Source organism: Somniosus microcephalus, chromosome 10 (assembly GCF_052327205.1).
Source record: "Somniosus microcephalus isolate GS21.2 chromosome 10, FLI_Smic_1.0, whole genome shotgun sequence".
In the NCBI taxonomy this organism is placed as follows: domain Eukaryota; kingdom Metazoa; phylum Chordata; class Chondrichthyes; order Squaliformes; family Somniosidae; genus Somniosus; species Somniosus microcephalus.
In genome coordinates, this window is record NC_140996.1 from 229,219,226 (window position 1) to 229,241,152 (window position 21,927).

General features: G+C 50.3%; 1 protein-coding gene across 1 annotated transcript in view; it reads left to right on the top strand.

Moving 5' to 3' along the window:
• The window catches only part of mogat2 (monoacylglycerol O-acyltransferase 2), a 63,491-nt gene extending 42,239 nt beyond the window's left edge, over window positions 1-21,252 (top strand). Inside the window, exons 3-6 of the mRNA XM_085999727.1 lie at window positions 5,263-5,467; window positions 7,357-7,531; window positions 9,006-9,205; window positions 13,296-21,252. Of these exons, the coding sequence (XP_085855853.1) occupies window positions 5,263-5,467; window positions 7,357-7,531; window positions 9,006-9,205; window positions 13,296-13,450 (735 nt within the window). The 3' untranslated portion in view covers window positions 13,451-21,252. The remainder of the gene's footprint in view (window positions 1-5,262; window positions 5,468-7,356; window positions 7,532-9,005; window positions 9,206-13,295) is intronic.
• The last annotated feature ends 675 nt before the right edge of the window (window positions 21,253-21,927 follow it).

Genomic DNA, 21,927 nt, shown 5'->3' on the forward strand with positions numbered 1-21,927 from the left:
TTCCTGCCAGCGGGAGATAGGGAGGCCCTTGGTCCTTAGAGCTAGAGTGACTGCTTTCCATACTGTCCCGTTCTCTCGCTCCACTTGGCCGTTACCCCGGGGGTTGTAGCTGGTGGTACGGCTCGTGGCGATCCCCCTGGACAGCATGTACTGGCGTAGCTCTTCACTCATGAAGGACGCCCCCCTATCCGTATGGATGTAGCTCGGCATACCGAACAGGCAGAACAGGCTGTTGAGGCATTTAATGACCGTGGCGCTGGTCATGTCTGGGCAGGGGAAGGCGAATGGGAACCGGGAGTATTCGTCCACAATGTTCAGGAAGTAAACATTGCGGTCGACGGACGGGAGGGGGCCCTTGAAATCTAAGCTGAGCCGCTCAAAGGGCCGTGTAGCTTTGATTAAGTGGGCTCTATCTGGGCGGTAGAACCGAGGCTTGCACTCAGCGCAAGTGCGGCAGTTCCTGGTCAGGGACCGAACTTCCTCAATCGAGTAGGGTAAGTTACGGGACTTTATGAAGTGGAACAGCCGCGTGACCCCTGGGTGGCAGAGGTCGTTGTGGAGGGTCTGTAGCCGATCCCCGGTGGCGCTGGCACACATCCCTCGTGAGAGGGCACCTGGCCGGTAAATGATGTCGTACTCGAAGGTGGAGAGCTCGATCCGCCACCTAAGAATCTTATCATTTTTAATCTTCCCCCTCTGTTTATTATTGAACATAAACGCTACCGACCGCTGGTCGGTAAGTAGGGTGAAGCGTTTGCCGGCTAGGTAGTGGCGCCAGTGGCGCACTGCCTCCACGATGGCTTGGGCCTCCTTTTCCACGGAGGAGTGTCTGATCTCGGGCCCTTGGAGGGTCCTCGAGAAGAAAGCTACGGGCCGCCCCGCCTGGTTGAGGGTGGCCGCCAAGGCGAAGTCAGACGCATCACTTTCCACTTGAAATGGAGTGTTCTCGTCCACTGCCTGTAGCGTGGCCCGCTCAATATCCTGTTTAATGCTTTTGAAGGCGGCGTGGGCCTCAGCAGAGAGCGGGAAAGAGGATGCTTTCAAGAGGGGGCGGGCTTTGTCGGAGTAGTTGGGGACCCATTGGGAATAATAAGAAAATAACCCCAGGCACCTTTTCAGGGCTTTGGGAGTGTTGGGCAGGGGCAGCTCCCGTAGGGGGCACAATCGGTCGGGGTCTGGCCCGATTTCCCCATTCTCCACCACGCTGCCTAGTATGCAGAGGCGCGTGGTGTTGTAAACGCACTTGTCCTCGTTGTAGGTGAGGTTGAGTTTTTGTGCGGTTTTCAGGAACCTCTCGAGGTTCGAGTCGTGATCCTGCTGGTTGTGACCGCAGATGGTGACGTTGTCGAGGTAGGGGAAGGTTGCCTGCAAGTGGTGGTCATCGACCATGCGGTCCATCTCCCTCTGGAAGACCGAGACCCCATTCGTCACCCCAAAGGGGACTCTGAGGAATTGGTAGAGGCGTCCGTTCGCCTCGAAGGCGGTGTACGGGCGGTCCTCTGGTCTGATAGGGAGCTGGTGGTACGCTGACTTGAGGTCGATGGTGGAGAACACCCGGTATTGGGCGATTTGGTTCACCATTTCTGATATGCGGGGTAGCGGGTAGGCGTCTAGTAGGGTGTACCTGTTGATCGTTTGACTATAGTCGATCACCATCCGTTTCTTCTCGCTACCCCTTACCACTACCACTTGGGCGCGCCACGGGCTGTTGCTGCGTTCAATAATGCGCTCTTTCAGGAGCCTGTCTACCTCGGTCGCGATAAACCGCCTGTCCTCCCAGCTGTACCTCCTGCTTTTGGTCGCTATTGGCCGGCAGTTAGGGGTAAGGTTCGCGAATAGCGAAGGCGGCTTTACCTTCAGGGTAGCCAGACCGCACACTGTGAGGGGCGGCTGGGACCCACCGTACTTGAGCGTGATGCTTTGGTGGTTGCACTGGAAATCCAGGCCCAAGATCACGCTTGCACATACGTTCTTCATGATTAATACTTTAAAATTATCATATACAGTTCCGTTAACGCACAATTGTACCGTGCAGTAACCCAGAATGGTCGATGTCTGGGTTTTATCAGCCATAGAGATGGTACCCTGAGTAGGGACCACCTTTAGGGAGAGTTGTTGTGCCAGTTCTGGGTGGATAAAGCTCTCCGTGCTTCCACTGTCAATTAAGCATTTAACCCGGCACCCGTTTACCTCGATGTCCACCATTGATCTGGATAGCGGGTGCGGCCTGGTCTGGTCCACTGTGACCGATGCCACTGTAGGGCCCTGATCAATACAAGATGGCGTCCACGCTGTCTGCTCACAAGATGGCGGACCCCACGAGGTCGGGCAAGATGGCGTCCAAGATGGCCGCTCCCACGGCGCACACGCGGCGGTGGCGGGTTTTCCGGCGGTTGGTTTTCCGGCGGGGTTCCCTCTGCACACCTTCCTCCCGAAGTGCCCCTTCTTACCGCACTTAAAGCAGGTGGTGCCTTTCGCCGGGCACAGGTTTCTGGTGTGCTTTGGCTGCCCGCAGAAGTAGCAGTTGGGTCCCTGACGCGTCGCGGCTGTTGTAGGGCTTCTGGGGGGAGAGCGGGGCCCAGCCGGTGTCGGGCTGTCGGGCGGGGAAGATGCCTTCCAAGATGGCGGCGCCCTCGGTGCACACGTGGCGGCGTGGACGGCGCGGGCTGAAGAGTAGGCGTCCGAGTTTCTCTGGGCCACATCCAGGGATCGCGCGGTGTCCGCAGCCTGTTTCAGGTCCAACCCCGTTTTTTCCAGCAGTCTTTGCTGGATGTAAGTGGAGCTGAGGCCTGTGATGAAGGCATCGCGAACAAGCTCGTCAGTGTACACTGCGGCTTTTACATCTCGGCACTTGCAGTCTTTGCCAAGCATTTTCAGGGTGCTTAGGAACTCCTCCACCGATTCCCCAGGTCGCTGTGCGCGGGTAGCGAGCAGGTGCCTAGCATACACCTCATTCGTAGGCTGCTGGTAATGCGCCTTTAAGATGTCGCAGGCGGCCAGGTACGTCTCGGCGTCTTGGATGAGGGGGTAAACCCGGTGGCTTACCCAATTCCTCAGAATTCCGAGTCTCATCCTCGCAGCGTCCGTAGCGTCTTTGACGGCTGCGGAATTGTCCAGGAAGAATTCCATACACTCAAACCAGTGTCTGAAGCGTGCTGATGCGTCCGGAGCATGTTGATCCAAATCCAAACGTTCGGGTTTCAGGAGTTGATCCATAGTGTTGAAAAATAAGTTAATAAAATTGATGTGCCTCAATAATTCCGAGACTCGAAGTTAGCAGAACAAAAACAAGGCTTTTATTAACTTAGAAAGTAACACGTAAGAGAGAGAGATGTCTTCCTTCTGGAGACTGAGGCCAGACTGAAGCTAGCTTACAAACGGGGCCAGGTATGGGCGGAGCCCTACACACAGCACATTCCAGCACATTCCAGTATACAATACAGCACATTCCAGTACACAATACAATGAGGTCTGGGGGAAGGGAAATGACACTGAAACCGATCTCAGTCACAGGCAGTGGTGAATGGAATATTTCATCACACCGGGTTCAGGCACACACTGCGCATGCGCTGGAAACCGGCATTTCCGATCTGTCAAGAAAGCTCTTGACCGATCCTCCGGCTGCGTTGGAGCAGGGCCTCTGCAGGCGGAGAATTCCGCTTTTTGGAGACCCTCCGCCCGCAGAAAACACTTACAATTCTTGCGCCTATAAAAGCCTGCTTTGACCAGGATAAGAGATGAAAAAAGTTTTTTTTTAATTTGCACTGATTTATCATTTAAAAATACTTTAAAGAAAGGTAAGTTTATTTTTAGCCCCGTTAAAAACTTTAAGAAAAAATACATTTTTGTTTAAAATACTTAATTTATGTAATTTACAGTCATTTTAAAAATGTGATTTTTTTAAAAATTTATTTGAAGTTTTACTTATGTTTTGGGGGTGATCTCTATTCATAGATTTGACAAGTCTTCCTGTCAAATCTATGAATGGAGATTCCCTTCTCTGATTGGCTCCCCATGGCCCACGTAATCCCAGCGACGCTGCGAACCGCCTGCGCCTCTGGGATACGTGGGCCCTGCGCATGCGCAGTGCATGCCTGAGACCGGCATTTCCGTTGGCCCTACGGCAGTTTGGAGAGGCCCAGCAACGGAAATCTGCGCCTCCCGGGAGCCCTCCGGTCCAGGAGGAGATTTTTCCAGATCGCAGCCCTCCGTCCGCGGGAGGCCTGTGAACGGAATTTCTGGGCTATTATGTAGCATGCTTGGGAGGAAAAAGGTGACTTTTGCACCTATGGTTCCCAACGCTCTCTGGATTTTCCTTGCATCATGCCTGGGTCTGTTGTAGACTTACTGATGGAGATTGATTGCTATGAATAAGCAACAACTCCATTATGGTTGTATCATGCGACGCCCAGGACGGTAGAAGGTGAACCAGATAGACCTTTGGTTTTTTTTCATCTCGAATTCCCTATGTTCCTAGGTGCAGTACAGACTGCTCCTCTGGTGTTGTGGTGTAAGAACTTTGCTGGGCACAACAGAGGGAGATATACTTTGCATCTAGCCCATACTGTATCCAACCTATGTGCCCAAAATGTATGAAAAACGTTCCATTTTTGTCATGCTAAACCTTTGTAAAACACTTGGTTAGGCCCCAGCTGGAGTATTGTGTCCAATTCTGGGCACCGCACTATTAGGAAGGATGTCAAGGCCTTGGAGAGGGTGCAGAGGAGATTTACCAGAATGGTACCAAAGATGAGGGACTTCAGTTATGTGGAGAGACTAGAGAGGCTGAGGTTGTTCTCCTTAGAGCAGAGAAGGTTAAGGGAAGATTTGATAGAGGTGTTCAAAATCATGAAGGGTTCTGATAGAGTAAATAAGGAGAAACTGTTTCCAGTGGCAGGAGGGTCGGTAACCAGAGGACACAGATAATTGGCAAAAGAACCAGAGGGGAAAAAAAAATATGAAGCGAGTTGTGATCTGGAATGCGCTGCCTGAAAGGGCGGTGGAAGCAGATTCAATAGTAACTTTCAAAAGGGAATTGGATAAATACTTGAAGGGGAAAAATTTGCAGGGCTGTGGGGAAAGAGTGAGGGGGGGGGGACTAATTGGAGAGCTCTTTCAAAGAGCCGGCACAGGCACAATGGGCCGAATGGCCTCCTCCTGCGCTGTGTGATTCTCTGATTCATTTCTGGATTAGACCCCTCGATGCGCACAGGCATTGAACTGAATTATGATTTTTTCTTTGCTGCGAAATTCCCCCCGCAGCTCATCAAGACTGCAGACCTAGATCCACAGAAGAATTATGTCTTTGGTTTCCACCCTCATGGTGTACTGGTGGCGGGGGCCTTCGGAAACTTCTGCACAGAGATGACCGGGTTCCGAAAAATGTACCCTGGGTTGGAGCCGCACCTGCTGATGCTGCCTCTCTGGTTCAGGGTCCCACTCTTCAGGGACCTCATCATGAGTGCAGGTAAGTCCTGTACATACACAAACAATTTCAGCAATAGCAACTTGCGTTTACATAGCGCCTTTAACGTAGCAAAACGTCCCAAGGCACTTCACAAGGAGCGATTATCAGACACAATTTGACACCGAGCCACAAAAAGAGACATTAGGGCAGATGACCAAAGATGTAGATTTTACGGAGCATTATATAGGAGAGAGAGGTAAAGGGGCGGAGAGGTTATGGGAGGGAATGACGTATGAAGAGAGATTGGGTTGATTAGGCTTATATTCGCTGGAGCTTAGAAGAATGAGAGGGGATCTCATTGAAACTTATAAAATTCTAACAGGACTAGACAGACTAGATGCAGGAAGGATGTTCCCGATGGCGGGGAGTCCAGAACCAGGGGTCACAGCCTAAGGATAAGGAGTAAGCCATTTAGGACAGAGATGAGGAGGAATTTCTTCACCCAGAGAGTGGGGAACCTGTGGAATTCTCTACCACACAGGGCAGTTGAGGCCAATTCATTAAATATATTCAAGAAGGAGTTAGATATATTTCTTAAGGCTAAAGGGATCAAGGGATATGGGGAGAAAGCAGGGACAGGGTACTGAATTTGGATGATCAGCCATGATCTCATTGAATGGCGGAGCAGGCTCGAGGGGCCGAATGGCCTACTCCTGCTCCTATCACAATCACAGAAATCACAGAAACCCCACAGTGCAGATAGAGGCCATTTCGGCCCATCGAGCCTGCACCGACACATATCCCACCCGATCCCCGTAACCCCTACACCAACACATATCCCACCCTATCCCTGTAACCCCACGTATTTAATCCCCCTAACACTAAGGGTCAATTTATCATAGCCAATCAACCTAACCCGCACATCTTTGGACTGTGGGAGGAAACCGGAGCACCCGGAGAAAACCCACGCAAACACGGGGAGAATGTGCAAACTCCACACAGACAGTCGCCCGAGGCCGGATTCGAACCCGGGTTTCTGGCGCTGTGAGGCAACAGTGCTAACCACTATGCCACCGTGCTGCCCATCTTCTATGTTTCTATGAATTCCAGAGCTCGGGGCCCAGGCAGCTGAAGGCACGGCCGCCAGTGGTGGAGCGATTGAAATCGGGGATGCTCAAGAGGCCAGAATTGGAGGAGCGCAGAGATCTCGGAGGGTTGTGGGGCTGGAGGAGGTTACAGAGATAGGGAGGGGCGAGGCCCTGGAGGGGTTTGAACACAAGAATGAGAATTTTAAATCTGAGGCATTGCCGGACCGGGAGCCAGAGCAGGTCAGCAAGCTGGGTGAACGGGACTTGGTGCGAGTTAGGACACGGGGAGTTTTGGATGAGCTCAGGTTTATGATCATTTCACGATGTTTAGGATTTGCACCGAACAAGGTCATGGTGGGGGTCGCACTCTCGCCTCCCAGTCAGAAGGTTGTGGGTATAAGTCCTACCCCAGAGACTTGATCACAAAAATCTCGGTACTGATGTTATGCACTGTCAGAGGTGCTGACTTTCAGATGAGACGTTAAACCGAGGCCCCGTCTGCCCCCTCGGGTGAAAGTAAAAGATCCCATGACACTATTTCGAAGAAGAGCAGGGGGAGTTCTCCCCGGTGTCCTGGGCTAATATTTAACCCGCAATCAACATCACAAAAAAAACAGACTATCCGGTCATTATCACAGCGATGTTTGTGGGATCTTGCTGTGTGTAAATTGGCTGCTGCGTTTCCCACATTACAACAGTGACTACACTTCAAAAAGTACTTCATTGGCTGTAAAGCGCTTTGGGACGTCCTGAGGTTGTGATAGGCGCTATAGAAATGCAAGTTCTTTCTTTCTTTAATCTCTCCGCTGCTCCGCAGCTCTTCGCTTCCACCAGACCCATTGCGTGTTTTCTGTGTTCCAGGTTTGGTGTCGTCAGACAAGGAGAGCGCAAAGTATTTGCTGAGCAGAGCAGAAGGTGGCAATGTTGTTGTTATAGCCATCGGAGGAGCTCCAGAAGCCCTTGATGCCAGGCCGGGGGCTTTCACAGTGCTGCTAAAGAACAGAAAAGGGTTCATCAAGCTTGCTCTACAATTTGGGTAAGGGGCCCACCGCAGTCATCACAACTTCACCAGAGCTGGAATTATTAGTTGGTGAAGTTAGACACCTTAATTCGTTGGTGCGCTTAGCTAGGTGTTAACTGTGGCTCCAGTGGGTAGCACTCTCACTTCTAAGATCATGAAGGTTCGTGGGTTCAAATCTCACTCTGAGACTGGTCTGATATTCCAGTGCAGTACTGAGGGAGCGCCGCACTGTCGGAGGGGCAGTACTGAGGGAGCGCCGCACTGTCGGAGGGGCAGTACTGAGGGAGCGCCGCACTGTCGGAGGGGCAGTACTGAGGGAGCGCCGCACTGTCGGAGGGACAGTACTGAGGGAGTGCTACACTGTCGGTGGGGCAGTACTGAGGGAGTGCCGCACTGTCGGAGGGGCAGTACTGAGGGAGCGCCGCACTGTCGGAGGGGCAGTACTGAGGGAGCGCCGCACTGTCGGTGGGGCAGTACTGAGGGAGTGCCGCACTGTCGGAGGGGCAGTACTGAGGGAGTGCTACACTGTCGGAGGGGCAGTACTGAGGGAGCGCCGCACTGTCGGAGGGGCAGTACTGAGGGAGCGCCGCACTGTCGGAGGGGCAGTACTGAGGGAGTGCTGCACTGCCGGAGGGGCAGCACTGAGGGAGCGCCACACTGTCGGAGGGGCAGTACTGAGGGAGCGCCGCACTGTCGGAGGGGCAGTACTGAGGGAGCGCCGCACAGTCGGAGAGGCGGTATTGGGGGAGTGCTGCACTGTCGGAGGGGCAGTACTGATGGTGTGCCGCACTGTCGGAGGGGCAGTACTGAGGGAGCACCGCACTGTCGGAGGGTCAACACTGAGGGAGCGCCGCACTGACGGAGGGGCAGTACTGAGGGAGCGCTGCACTGTCGGAGGGGCAGTACTGAGGGAGCGCCGCACTGTCGGAGGTACCGTCTTTTGGATGAGACGTTAAACCAAGGCCCCGTCTGCTCTCTCAGGTGGATGTAATAGATCTCACGGTCACTATTTTGAAGAAGAGCAGCGGGGGAGTTCTCCCCGGTGTCCTAGTCCAATATTTATCCCTCAATCAACATAACAAAAAACAGATGATCTGGTCATTATCACATTGCCGTTGGTGGGATCTTGCTGTGCGCCATTTGGTTGCTGCGTTTTCTACATTACAACAGTGACTACACTTCAAACAGTACTTCATTGGCTGTAAAGCGCTTTGAGACGTCCGGTGGGCGTGAAAGGCGCTGGAGAAATGCAAATCTTTCTTTTTTCTTATAAACCTACAGCACAGAAGGAGGCCATTCGGCCCGTCGTGCCTGTGCCGGCTCTTCGAGAGATCAGTCGAGCTCAGTCCCACACCCCCTCGCTTTGTGTCCGTAACCCTGTCAGCTCCTCATGCTCAAGCACCTGTCCAAACTCCCTTTTAGAATTATTGATGGGATAATCTGAAAGCTCCCTGTAAAATGAAAAGCCTGTAACCTATTTTTTTTTCAGGACACCCCTTGTTCCGGTATTTTCCTTTGGTGAGAATGAGTTGTTTGATCAAGTGAACAATCCTAAGGGATCGTTCTTAAGAAAGATCCAGGAGCATCTGCAGTTGAACATGGGAATATCGCTCCCCCTCTTCCATGCCCGTGGCATATTCCAGTATAGCTTTGGTCTCATCCCGTACAGGAAGCCCATTCACACTGTGGGTAAGTAACACAACTTCCTTTATACGCTTCTCCAGACTAAGGGGGAGAAATTCACTGTCGCCCCGTTTGGGGTGGCAATTTTTAAAAGTTTGAAAGGTTAGTGCCAGGCAATAAGTGGTTTCGAACTGTTGAAGAATTCTCCGTTTGTGCTGCAGGAAGGAAGCGGAGCGCTAACTCAAATGCTTCATGACATGAATCTTGTCTTTCATGTGGAAATAATACTGGGCGGCCTGCTGGTGGTGCTGTCCAGGGAGAGTATAAATACTCGAGCACGGGCCCAGCTTGCTCAGGACATTCTTTTACAGGAACTAGTGAAGGACACAACTAGATCTCCATGTTGTAAAACAGTTGATTAAAGCTTGTTTTACGCTTAGACCAAGTGCCTAGTAGTTTTCTTACGTCACTTCACTTAACTTCTTGGAGCGCAATCGGCAGCGGGCGGGGCGGAGACTCCAGCCCCGCAGCGCACTGGGCCGAGCAAGCGCCGCCGCGTTCAAAGGCTCCTCCCCTCCCTTAAAGGGACGGGCCGTCGCTGCAGGCTCTGCGATTTAAGAAGTACCTACCTGGACCACCAAGGCAGCCGTGATCCCGCGTGATCGGTGCCAGACTGGTCGATCGCGGGCAGGAACACACGGAAAAAAACTGGAACAGGAAAGGTGATTTTCTTTTCACTTCCCTCGGCCACCCCGCCTTTAATCGTCGCCCCCCCCGCTGCACCTCCCCTCCCCCAGAAGCAGCCCGCCGCCCGATGCATGCCTCCTGAAGCTGTCGGTGTTTTCGCCCGGCGCTGCCGCAGAGAGGCGGAAGTCAATTGTGGGTCCGGGGCGCTACCGGGCGACGCACAGAGCAATGATGTCACGAACTCCGGGCGAAGGCGGTCGGGGCGCAACGCCGTAGCGCCGCCGCAAAATCTCCCGCCCAATATGGCGGGAGTCGATGTCAGTGCCGCGCCCGGTCACAAAGCCATTCGAGCCCCGTTAGCGCCCCCTGCGGGCACTAACGAGAGGCGCAAAGGCACCCAATTTTGTCCCCTCAGACTTTCCTTGAAAGGATCTTACCTCATGCTTACATTGTGCGTGACTAATTTAACCAGCCAAAGCAGAGGGTTTTTCATTGAGTAAATTCAGTGCCAATTCATGCCAACAAGCAGACAGCTTATTTTTGGGAGAATGGGGGAGGGGGCTGCGAATCACGAACAACTAGTGGACGAGTACAAAAAGGTAAACAAAAAGGCTAATGGAATGTTGGTCTTTACCTCGAGGGGGCTGGATTACACAGGGGAGGAAGTGATGCTTCAGTTGTACAGAGCTCTGATCAGACCCCAGCGGGAGTAGCTGGGTTCAGTTCTGGGCCCCGCACCTCAGGAAGGATATATCGGCCCTGGAGGGGGAGCAGCGCAGATTCACCAGAATGATACCCGGGGGGGGTTAGAGGGTTAAATTACGAAGAGAGGTTGCATAGATTAGGCTTGTACTTCTTTGAGTTTAGAAGATTAAGGGGTGATCTGATCGAGGTGTTTAAGATGATTAAAGGATTCGATCGGGTAGAGAGAGAGAAACTATTTCCTCTGGTGGGGGGAGTCCAGAACAAGGGGGCAGAACCTTAAAATTAGAGCCAGGCCGTTCAGGGGTGATGTCAGGAAGCACTTCTTCACACAAAGGGTGGTGGAAATCTGGAACTCTCTCCCCCAGAAAGCAGTTGAGGTTGGGGGTCAATTGAAAATTTCAATACTGAGATTGATAGATTTTTACGGAAATCTATTGAGGTTGATATTAATATGCCAATATCAGGCGGGCCTCGGGTTTAGCCATTCCGACACAGGGTTCGTTGCGAACCAATTTCTAGGCCTTAGAGTCTGACCCGCATCCTGCAACTCCAGAGCGCAAAATATAATTCACGCATTGGGAGCTGTGTTGAAGAGATTGACCGCACACGCTGCTGCTGAACTAGCCAGCAGGAGGCAGACAAGAGCAGCCCAAAGGCGTGCCTCCCAACCCAAGTTTTCCTTTACTCATGAGAGGAGAGCGAAGGGCGTGTGCCCCACACCTGCCCGCACGGGCACTGCTGAAAGTTGGAAACTCGATGACACGAAAATTGGTGGAGTGGTAAATAGCGAGGAGGGAAGCCTCAGGCTACACGACGATATAGATAGAAACATAGAAGATAGGAGCAGGAGTAGGCCATTCGGCCCCTCGAGCCTGCTCCGCCATTTTAATGAGATCATGGCTGATCATCCAAATTCAGTACCCTGTCCCTGCCTTCTCCCCATATCCCTTGATCCCCTTAGCCTCAAGAAATATATCCAACTCCTTCTTGAATATATTTAATGAATTGGCCTCCACCGCCTTCTGTGGTAGAGAATTCCACAGGTTCACCACTCTCTGGGTGAAGAAATTCCTCCTCATTTCAGTCCTAAATGGCTTACCCCTTATCCTTAGACTGTGACCCCTGGTTCTGGACTCCCCCGCCATCGGGAACATCCTTCCTGCATCTAGTCTGTCCAGTCCTGTTAGAATTTTATAAGTTTCAATGAGATCACCTCTCATTCTTCTAAACTCTAGCGAATATAAGCCCAATCGACCCAATCTCTCAGAGATGGGTTGGTCAGATGGGCAGAACAGTGGCAAATGGAATTTAACCCTGAAAAGTGTGAGGTGATGCATTTTGGGAGGACTAACAAGGCAATGGAATACACAATGAATGGTAGAACCCTAGGAAGGACAGAGGATCAGAGGGACCTTGGTGTGCATGTACAAAGATCCCTGAAGGCAGCAGGACAGGTAGATAAGGTGCCTTCATTAGCCGAGGCATAGAATATAAGAGCAGGGAGATTATGATGGAGCTGTACAAAATGCTAGTTAGGCCACAGCTGGAATACTGTGTGCAGATCTGGTCGCCACACTAAAAGAAGGATGTGATTGCATTGGAGAGGGTGCAGAGGAGATTCACCAGGATGTTACCTGGGCTGGAGTGGTTCAGCTATGAAGAGAGACTGGACAGGCTGGGGTTGTTTTCCTTAGAGCAGAGAAGGCTGAAGGGGGGACCTGATTGAGGTGTACAAAATTATGAGGGGCATAGATAGGGTGGATAGAAAGGAACTTTTCCCCTTAGTAGAGGGGTCAATAACCAGTGGGCATAGTTTCAAGGTAAGGGGCAGGAGGTTTAGAGGGGATTTGAGGAAAAGCTTTTTCACTAGAGGGTGGTTGGAATCTGGAACCCACTGCGTGAAAGGGTGGTAGAGGCAGGAACCCTCACAACATTCAAGAAGCATTTAGATGAGCACTTGAAATGCCATAGCATACAAGGCTACGGACCAAGTGCTGGAAAATGGGATTAGAATAGACAGGGCTTGATGGCCGGCACGGACATGATGGGCCGAAGGGCCTCTTTCTGTGCTGTATAACTCTATGACTCTCTAACTCAATCGTGGGTGGGATCATTGAACCTGCTGCCCAATACTATGGGATGTCACATGTCGATGTGCCAGGCTGAAGTGCCACATTTTGAAAATGATATTGCTCCCGCCAAAGAGATTTACCAGAATGGTTCCAGGGATGAGGGGCTTCAGTGATGTGGGGAGACTGGAGAAGCTGGGATTGTTCTCCTTAGAGCAGAGAAGGTTAAGGGGAGATTTAATCGAGGTGTTCAAAATCATGAACCATTTTGATAGAATAAATAAGGAGAAACTGTGTCCACTGGCGGGAGGGTCGGTAACCAGAGGACACAGATTGAAGATCATTGGCAAAAGAACCAGAGGGGAGAGGAGGAGAATTGTTTTTACGCAGCGAGTTGTTGTGATCTGGAACGCGCTGCCTGAAAGGGCGGTGGAAGCAGATTCAATAGTAACTTTCAAAAGGGAATTGGATAAATACTTGAAAGAGAAAAAATCGCAGGGCTGTGGGGAAAGAGCAGGGGGGAGTGGGACTAATCGGAGCGCTCTACCAAAGAGCCGGCAAAAGAAGGATGGGCCGAATGGCCTCCTCCAGTGCTGTATCATTCTATGATTTTATGATCCTATTTGATAAAGCCCTATGTTTTCATGTTGTTAAGCAGATAACAAGTAAAAGATCCGTCTTCTTATTAATTCTAGTTGGCAAACCAATAGAAGTGGAGAAGAAGGAAAACCCAACGCAAGGCGAAATTGATGAATTTCACCAGAAATACATCGAGGAACTTACCAAACTCTTTGAAGAGCATAAAACGAAATACGAGGTGCCCGAGGACAAACACCTAACTTTTATCTGAGTCCTTCCCTTTAACTACTTGTCGCACTCTCTCTCTCTCTCTCTCTCTATCTCTCTCCCTCTGCCATCCCATCTGTATGAAGTGACCGACTTTGAATCGGTGTTGGATTGAACCAGTGGGGCCGTTGACATTTCATTGCGCTCCACAGAAAGGATCAAAGGCGTCCAAAGTGGGGTAGCCCGTGAGCAGCATAAAAATGAAGGCTGGTGTGAAGCTGGGGTTCTTCCGCTAGATGCCGCTAGTAGGGGTTGGGCAAGAGATACAGGGGGTGGGACGTGAGGAAAAAAAAAATTTACACAGCGAGTGGTGAGGACCTGGAACTCGCTGCCGACGGACAAGGTGGAAGCGGAGACACTCGATGTTTTCAAGGGGAGACTGGATGGGTACTTGAGGGAAATAAACTTGCAGGGCTACGGGGATAGAGCGGGGGAATGGGACTGACCGGATTGCTCTACAGAGAGCCGGCATGGACTCGATGGGCCGAATGGCCTCCTTCTGTGCCGTTATGACTCTATGACCACGTTTATCACACATTATGACAGGAAATTCCTTGACGCTTCTGCCGCTCCACCGCAGTAACTGTGGAAACATGTAAATGGCCCATATTTCTTTTATTCATAGACAGGGCATCGTTACTACACTGACCTTGTTGTTGTGTGTTGTCTGATTTCATTTATAGCTGGGCTCATGGAAATTGGACACCAGATCCCAAAACATTCCTAGTTTTTTTTTAATTCGTTCCTGGCAAGGCCAGCATTTATTGCCCATCCCTAGTTGCCCCTTGAGAAGGTGGTGGTGAGCCGCCTTGAACCGCTGCAGTCCGTGTGGTGAAGGTGCTCCCACAGTGCTGTTAGGGAGGGAGTTCCAGGATTTTGACCCAGCGACGATGAAGGAACGGCGATATATTTCCAAGTCAGGATGGTGTGTGTGTGACTTGGAGGGGAACTTGGAGGTGGCGGTGTTCCCATGCACCTGCTGCCCTTGTCCTTCTAGGTAGAAGAGGTCGCGGGTTTGGGAGGTGCTCACATGGAAACCCAACACCATGTCTAAGAGTCTCCAAACCGAAGTAGGACTTTTGTTGGTACCGTAGGGGCCATGCCTCATTTCCCAACACCCCAGAGAGTTTAGGCATAGATTGATGAGAGCTAATGAAAGACCATCAAGCATTGGCATGGATACCGTCAGGAGTTTACCCAGCTAAGACCACATTGCATCAGTAACTCCGCACTTGTTAAGCTAGGAGTACCCTGTCCACTCGCTTTCAGGATTATCTGGAACTCACGGGACAGAAGCCGAGACAGATCCAGTGACAGGAATACCTGTCCAGGTCCAGGCTGGCTGGTCAATCTTCAACAATGTCCTGGAGCACTGGAGACTTGCCTAGTACAGATATCTGGTTAGTGAGTCTGCCAGTAATGGGTTGCCATGCGTCCAATTTTCCACTGCCATCTTGGAGCCAATGTGACCTCAACGAAACCCTGCTTACTTACCCTTCCCAGCAGAATTGTCACTGAGGCAGCCGGCAAACACAGGAACAGGAGGAGGCCATTCAGTCCCTCAAGCCTACTCCGCCATTCAATTAGATCATGGCTGATCTGTATTTTAACTCCATTTACCTGCCTTTCATCCATACCCCTTAATAACCCTTACCTAACGAAAATCTATCAGTCACCGTTTTGAAATTTCCAATTGACCCCCCCGCCAGCCTCAACAGCTTTCTGGGGGAGAGAGTTCCAGATTTCCACCACCCTTTGTGTGAAGAAGTGCTTCCTGACATCACCCCTGAACGGCCTGGCTCTAATTTTAAGTTTCTGCCCCCTTGTTCTGGACTCCCCCCACCAGAGGAAATAGTTTCTCTCTCTCGACCCAATCAACTCCTTTAATCATCTTAAACACCTCGATTAGATCACCCCTTAATCTTCTAAACTCAAGAGAATACAAGCCCAGTCTGTGCAACCTGTCCTCATAATTTAACCCTTTTAGCCCCGGTATCATTCTGGTGAATCTGCGCTGCTCCCCCTCCGAGGCCGATATATCCTTCCTGAGGTGGATGGGATTGATGGGCTAGATCCCACGAGGAACCGACACCAAGAACTCCTCATAAGCAAAAGCACAATTCACCAAAAAACGTGAGTGCTTTAACACCATCCTCCTGACTACAGAGAGACGCTACACTCCGAGTGGTAGCTCCAATAGTTGGAGGTGAGGAGCCTCATCGCCTAATGCTCACTCCTCTGCAACCCATTCGTGGCAGGGACCTGAACTTTGGAGATCTGAACAAGGTCCCATATCTGGCCACCAGGTACCTTCAGTGTGCCAGTGCAGCCTTCGGTCGCCTGAGGAAGAGAGTGTTTGAAGACCAGGACCTCAAACCCGGCACTAAGCCCATGGTCTACAGAGCAGAAGTGATACCCGCCCTGCTGTATGCCTCAGAGACATGGACCATGTACAGCAGGCACCTCAAAGCACTGGAGAGGTACCACTAACGCTGCCTCCGCAAGATCCTACAAATCCACTGGCAGGATAGGCGCACCAACGTCAGTGTTCTTGCTCAGGCCAACATCCCCAGCATCGAAGCTTTGACCACGCTCGATCAGCTCCGATGGATGGGTCACATTGTCCGCATGCCCGATACGAGACTCCCAAAACAAGCGCTCTAATCGGAGCTCCGGCAAGAGAGCCCCAGGTGGGCAGAGGAAACGCTTCAAGGACACCCTCAAAGCCTCCTTGAAAAAGTGTAACATCCCCATCGACACCTGGGGATCCCTGGCCCAAGACCGCACAAAGTGGAGGAGAAGCATCCGGGACGGCGCCGAACACCTCGAGTCTCTTCGCCGGGAGCAAGCGGAAGCCAAGCGCAGGCAGCGCAAGGAGCGCATGTCAACCCAAGCTCCCCACCCACCCGCCCCTTCAACCACCGTCTGCCCCACCTGTGGCAGAGACTGTAGGTCCCGCATCGGACTCATCAGTCACCTGAGAACTCATTTTTAGTGTGGAAGCAAGTCATCCTCGGTTCCGAGGGACTGCCTAAGAAGGAGAAGAAGGTTGACCCAAGTGTTAGAGTTTCCCCATTAAATATGAACATATTTCTGTTTTCAATGTGCTGGATATCTAAACCCAATGTCACGTACCAACTTTCTAGTCTCCAGATGCAGATCCAAATGGCCAAGCAGCAAATTTTGGAAAGTGGTTTGCAAACCATGATGTTGACTTCACCTCCAGGGTACTGAGCAGTACATGAGAATTAGGAGCAGGAGTCGGCCATTCGGCTCCTCAAGCCTGCTCCGCCATTCAATAAGATCACGGCTGATCTTCGACCTCAACACCACTTTCCCGCCTGATCTCCAAATCCCTCGATTCCCCCAGAGTCCAAAAATCTATCGATCTCTGTCTTGAATATACTCAATGACTCAGCATCCATAGCTCTATAGGGTAGAGAATTCCAAAGATTCACCACCCTCTGAGTGAAGAAATTCCTCCTCATCTCAGTCCTAAATGGCCGACCCCTTATCCTCAGACTGTGACCCCTGGTTCTAGACTCTCCAGCCAGGGGGAAACAACCTCTCAGCATCGACCCTGTCAATCCCCCTCAGAATCTTATATGTTTCAATGAGATCACCTCTCATTCTTCTAAACTCCAGAGACTATCGGCCCAATCTACTCAATCTCTCCTCATAGGACAACGCTACGTTGGTGTAGACTAGACCTTTTCCTCCCTGGAGTCATTTCCCTTTTTATATGTTGTTTTGATGCACAGCTCAAAGTGGCATTCGATGCTATTCAATTGAAGCCTTTCCTGACCGGGCGATCTTTATAACACTACAAACGTGTTACCATTGAAAGATGCTAAAAAAAAAAACAATCGTTTTCTTTTAATTTTTGAAGGAATGTACAATTTTTTCCTATTTTGTTCACATGCGTTTCTACAAAGATATTTCACTGGTGGAATCATGTAAATGACTCTGAAAGGCTGAGGACTGATATTTTGCCTAAAAACATACTTGGCCAATGTATCTAACCAGCAAATAAATTATTGGACCTTTGAGAAAACTCAGCGAGTGTTCCTGCTCTTGATCCTTATCCAGAAACTCCTCCTGAAAGTGTACATTTTTTTTATTCATTTATGGGATCAGGGCATCACTGGCAAGACCAGCATTTATTGCCCATCCCTAATTACCCTTGAGAAGGTGGTGGCGAGCCGCCTTCTTGAACCGCTGCAGTCCGTGCGGTGAAGGTGCTCCCACAGTGCTGTTAGGGAGGGAGTTCCAGGATTTTGACCCAGAGACGATGAAGGAACGGCCGATATATTTCCAAGTCAGGATGATGTGTGACTTGGAGGGGAACTTGGAGGTGGTGGTGTTGCCATGTGCCTGCTGCCCTGGTCCTTCTAGGTGGTAGAGGTCGCGGGTTTGCGAGGTGCTGCTGAAGAAGCCTTGGCGCATGTGTGGACGTTAAGTGACGTTAAGATCAAGTTTAACTACAATACCCTAACAGGCAAACAACTGTTGAAACCCACCATCCAGGTGTCAGCCGTGGCTCAGTGGGTCGCGCTCTCGCCTCTGAGTCAGAAGGTTGTGGGTGCATAGTACCACTCCACCAGACTAAAGCACAAAAATCTAGGCTGACGCTCCAGTGCTGTACTGAGATGTTAACCCGAGGCTCCGTCTGCCCTCTCATGTGGACGTAAAAGATCCCGTGGGCACTATCTTAAAGAAGAGCAGGGGAGTTCTCCCCGATGTCCTGAGGCCAATATTTATCCCTCAACCAACATCACTTAAAGAAATTATCTGGTTGTTATCCAGAAGCTGGTTAAACACACGAGGGGGAAATTAATAGAAGGTTATGCTGATAGGGTTAGATGAAGAGGGGTGGGAGGAGTCTCGTGTGGAGCAGAAACCGTGGACCTGTTGGGACGAATAGCCTGTTTTCGTGCTGTACATTTTATTTAATTATCACATAGGAGAAAGGATGTGATTGCATTGGAGAGGGTGCAGAGGAGATTCACCAGGATGTTACCTGGGCTGGAGCGCTTCAGCTATGAAGAGAGACTGGACAGGCTGGGGTTGTTTTCCTTGGAGCAGAGAAGGCTGAGGGGGGACCTGATTGAGGTGTACAAAATGATGAGGGGCATAGATAGGATAGATAGAAAGGAACGTTTCCCCTTAGTAGAGGGGTCAATAACCAGGGGGCATAGTTTCAAGGTAAGGGGCAGGAGGTTTAGAGGGGATTTGAGGAAAAACTTTTTCACCCAGAGGGTGGTTGGAATCTGGAACTCACTGCCTGAAAGGGTGGTAGAGGCAGGAACCCTCACAACATTCAAGAAGCATTTAGATGAGCACTTGAAATGCCATAGCATACAAGGCTACGGACCAAGTGCTGGAAAATGGGATTAGAATAGACAGGGCTTGATGGCCGGCGTGGACGCGATGGGCCGAAGGGCCTCTTTCTGTGCTGTATAACTCTATGACTCTATGAGCTGTTTGTGGGAGCTTGCTTTGCACAAATTGGCTGCCGCGTTTCCTACATTACAACGTTGACTACACTTCAAAAGTACTTCATTGGCTGTAAAGCGCTTTGGGACATCCTGAGGCCAAAATATAAATGCAAGTTCCTTCTTTATACTTCCATGAACGACCGATCCCAGAGGAAGGTGAAGGACGTGGATGCACCGCCAGATGAACACGCTCATACCTAACTGCCTTAAGCAACGAGGGCACAAGTTTTCATCTCTTCTAAGTCAAAGTCATAAGTAAATGGATGTTGGAGCCTACAGCGTCAGCTGTAGCTCAGTGGATAGCACTCTCACCTCTGAATCAGCAGGTTGTGGGTTCAAGTCTCACTATAAAGACTTGAGCACAAAAATCCAGAGGATTGCTGCACTGTCAGAGGTGCCGTCTGTTGGATGAGATGTTAAACCTGAGAGCCCCGTCTGCTCTCTCAGGTGGGCGAAAAAGATCTCATGGCACTATTTTGATGAAGAGCAGGGGAGTTCTCCCCAGTGTCCTGGGGCCAATATTTATCCCTCAATCAACATCACAAAAACAGATTATCTGGTCATTATCACATTGCTGTTTGTGGGAGCTTGCTGAGCGCAAATTGGCTGCCCCGTTTCCTACATTACAACAGTGACCACACTTCAATAAGTACTTCATTGGCTGTAAAGCGCTTTGAGACGTCTGGTGGTCGTGAAAGGCGCTATAGAAATGCAAGTCTTTCTTTTTTAATGACTGCTCATCCATCAAGGAGGATCTGGTTCACGTGACTCAAAGAAAAGGAGACCTATTAGGGAAAAGCAGAAGGCTTCTGAAGCAGTCCCTGAACGCTCCAAAAGCAAGGAAGTCGCGCTAAGCTTTTATAAATCACTGGTTAGGCCTCAGCTGGAGTACTGTGTCCAATTCTGGGCACCGCATTTTAGGAAGGATGTCAAGGCCTTGGAGAGGGTGCGGAGGAGATTTACTAGAATGGTAGCAGGATTGAGGGACCTCAGTTACGCAGAGAGACTGGAGAAGCCGGGCTTGTTCTCCTGTGCGTCAGCTGTGGCTCAGTGGGTAGCACTCACGCCTCTGAGTCAGAAGGTTATAGGTTCATAGTCCCACTCCAGGAAATTGAGCACATAAATCTAGGTTGACACTCCAGTACAGTGCTGAGGGAGTGCTGCACTGTCGGAGGTGCTGTTTTTCAGATGAGATGTTAAACCGAGGCCCCGTCTGCTCTCTCAGGTGGATGTAAAAGATCCCACGGCCACTATTTCGAAGAAGAGCAGGGGAGTTCTCCCCGGTGTCCTGGGCTAATATTTATCACTAAAACAGATTATCAGGTCACTATCACATTGCTGTGTGAAAATTGGCTGCTACATTTCCCACAATACAACAGTGACTACACTCCAAAAGTACTTCATTGGCTGTAAAGCGCTTTGAGATGTCTGGTGGTCATGAAAGACGCTATAGAAATGCAAGTCTTTCTTAGAGCAGGGATCGGTGCTAGGACCCCAGCTATTCACAATATATATTAATGATCTAGACGAGGGAACTAGATGTAATATCTCCAAGTTTGCAGACGACACAAAGCTGGGTGGGCGTGTGTGCTGTGAGGAGGAAGCCAAAAAACTCCAGTATGATTTGGACAGGTTGGGTGATTGGGCAGAAGCATGGCAGATGCAGTATAATGTGGATAAATGCGATGTTATCCATTTTGGTGGCAAAAACAGGAAGGCAGATTATTATCTGAACGGCAATAGATTGGGAGAAGGGGAAGTGCAACGAGACCTGGGTGTCCTTGTGCACTGTGGAAGTACAGTTTCTCACTTAGACATAAAATGGCTTCCTAGGCATAGAATAAAAACTCAAATGGCCGACAGCATGATTCACTAATCAGTTTCAAGGGGATGAGACAATAAAAGGAATGCTACATACATACTCCTTATCTGTGACAAGCTTAACAAGGAGCCTCGTTTACCAAACAAATAGCCAAGGACAGGATAAGGTAAACATCGGCCCACAGGCTCAGTTGGTACAGTGGGAGAACAGAAGGATCCCATAATAAAGGATTAATTAATCTTATCTCAAGGTATTTCTGTTCGTTATTCTAACGAAGCCTGGAATACGTTGTTCCAATAATTCGCAAGGTCTGTGCCTTTGTAATCAGGTGTGATTCAATACTATGTCATGTGGCATAGAAAGCCTGTTTTGTTTCTGTACTGTATAAATATGTTACAAATTCTGTATTACTTTGAAGAGGTCTGATGTAGCCCTTGACTACACAACTCTTCCCTTGCAAGCAAATAAAGCCTGTCTTTAACGATACTTTGTGTTTAAGAGTCTTACTCGGGAGTCGAGACTTCGACAGCACCAGTCGCTGAAGGTAAGCATGCAGGTGCAGCAGGCGGTTAAGAAGGCAAATGGTATGTTGGCCTTTGTAGCAAGAGGATTCGAGTACAGGAACAAGGATGTCTTGCTGCAGTTGTACAGGGCCTTGGTGAGACCGCACCTTGAGTATTGTGTGCAGTTTTGGTCGCCTTATCTGAGGAAGGATGTTCTTGCCATGGAGGGAGTGCAGCGAAGATTCACCAGGCTGATACCTGGGATGGCAGGAATGACGTATGAGGAGAGATTGGGTCGATTGGGCTTGTACTCGCTGGAGTTTAGAAGAATGAGAGGGGATCTCATTGAAACTTATAAAATTCTAACAGGACTAGACAGACTAGATGCAGGAAGGATGTTCCTGATGGTCGGGGAGTCCAGAACCAGGGGTCACAGTCTAAGGATAAGGGTGTGGAGATGCCGGAGTTGGACTGGGGTGGACAAATGTAAGAAGTCACACAACACCAGGTTATAGTCCAACAGCTTTATTTGAAATCACAAGCTTTCGGAGCGCTGCTCCTTCTTCAGGTGAAGTGGAGAAATGCATAAAGACACAGCTTATATAGTCAGAGAATCATGTCAGATGTTTACAGGTAACCTTTCCAACTGCCATTTATC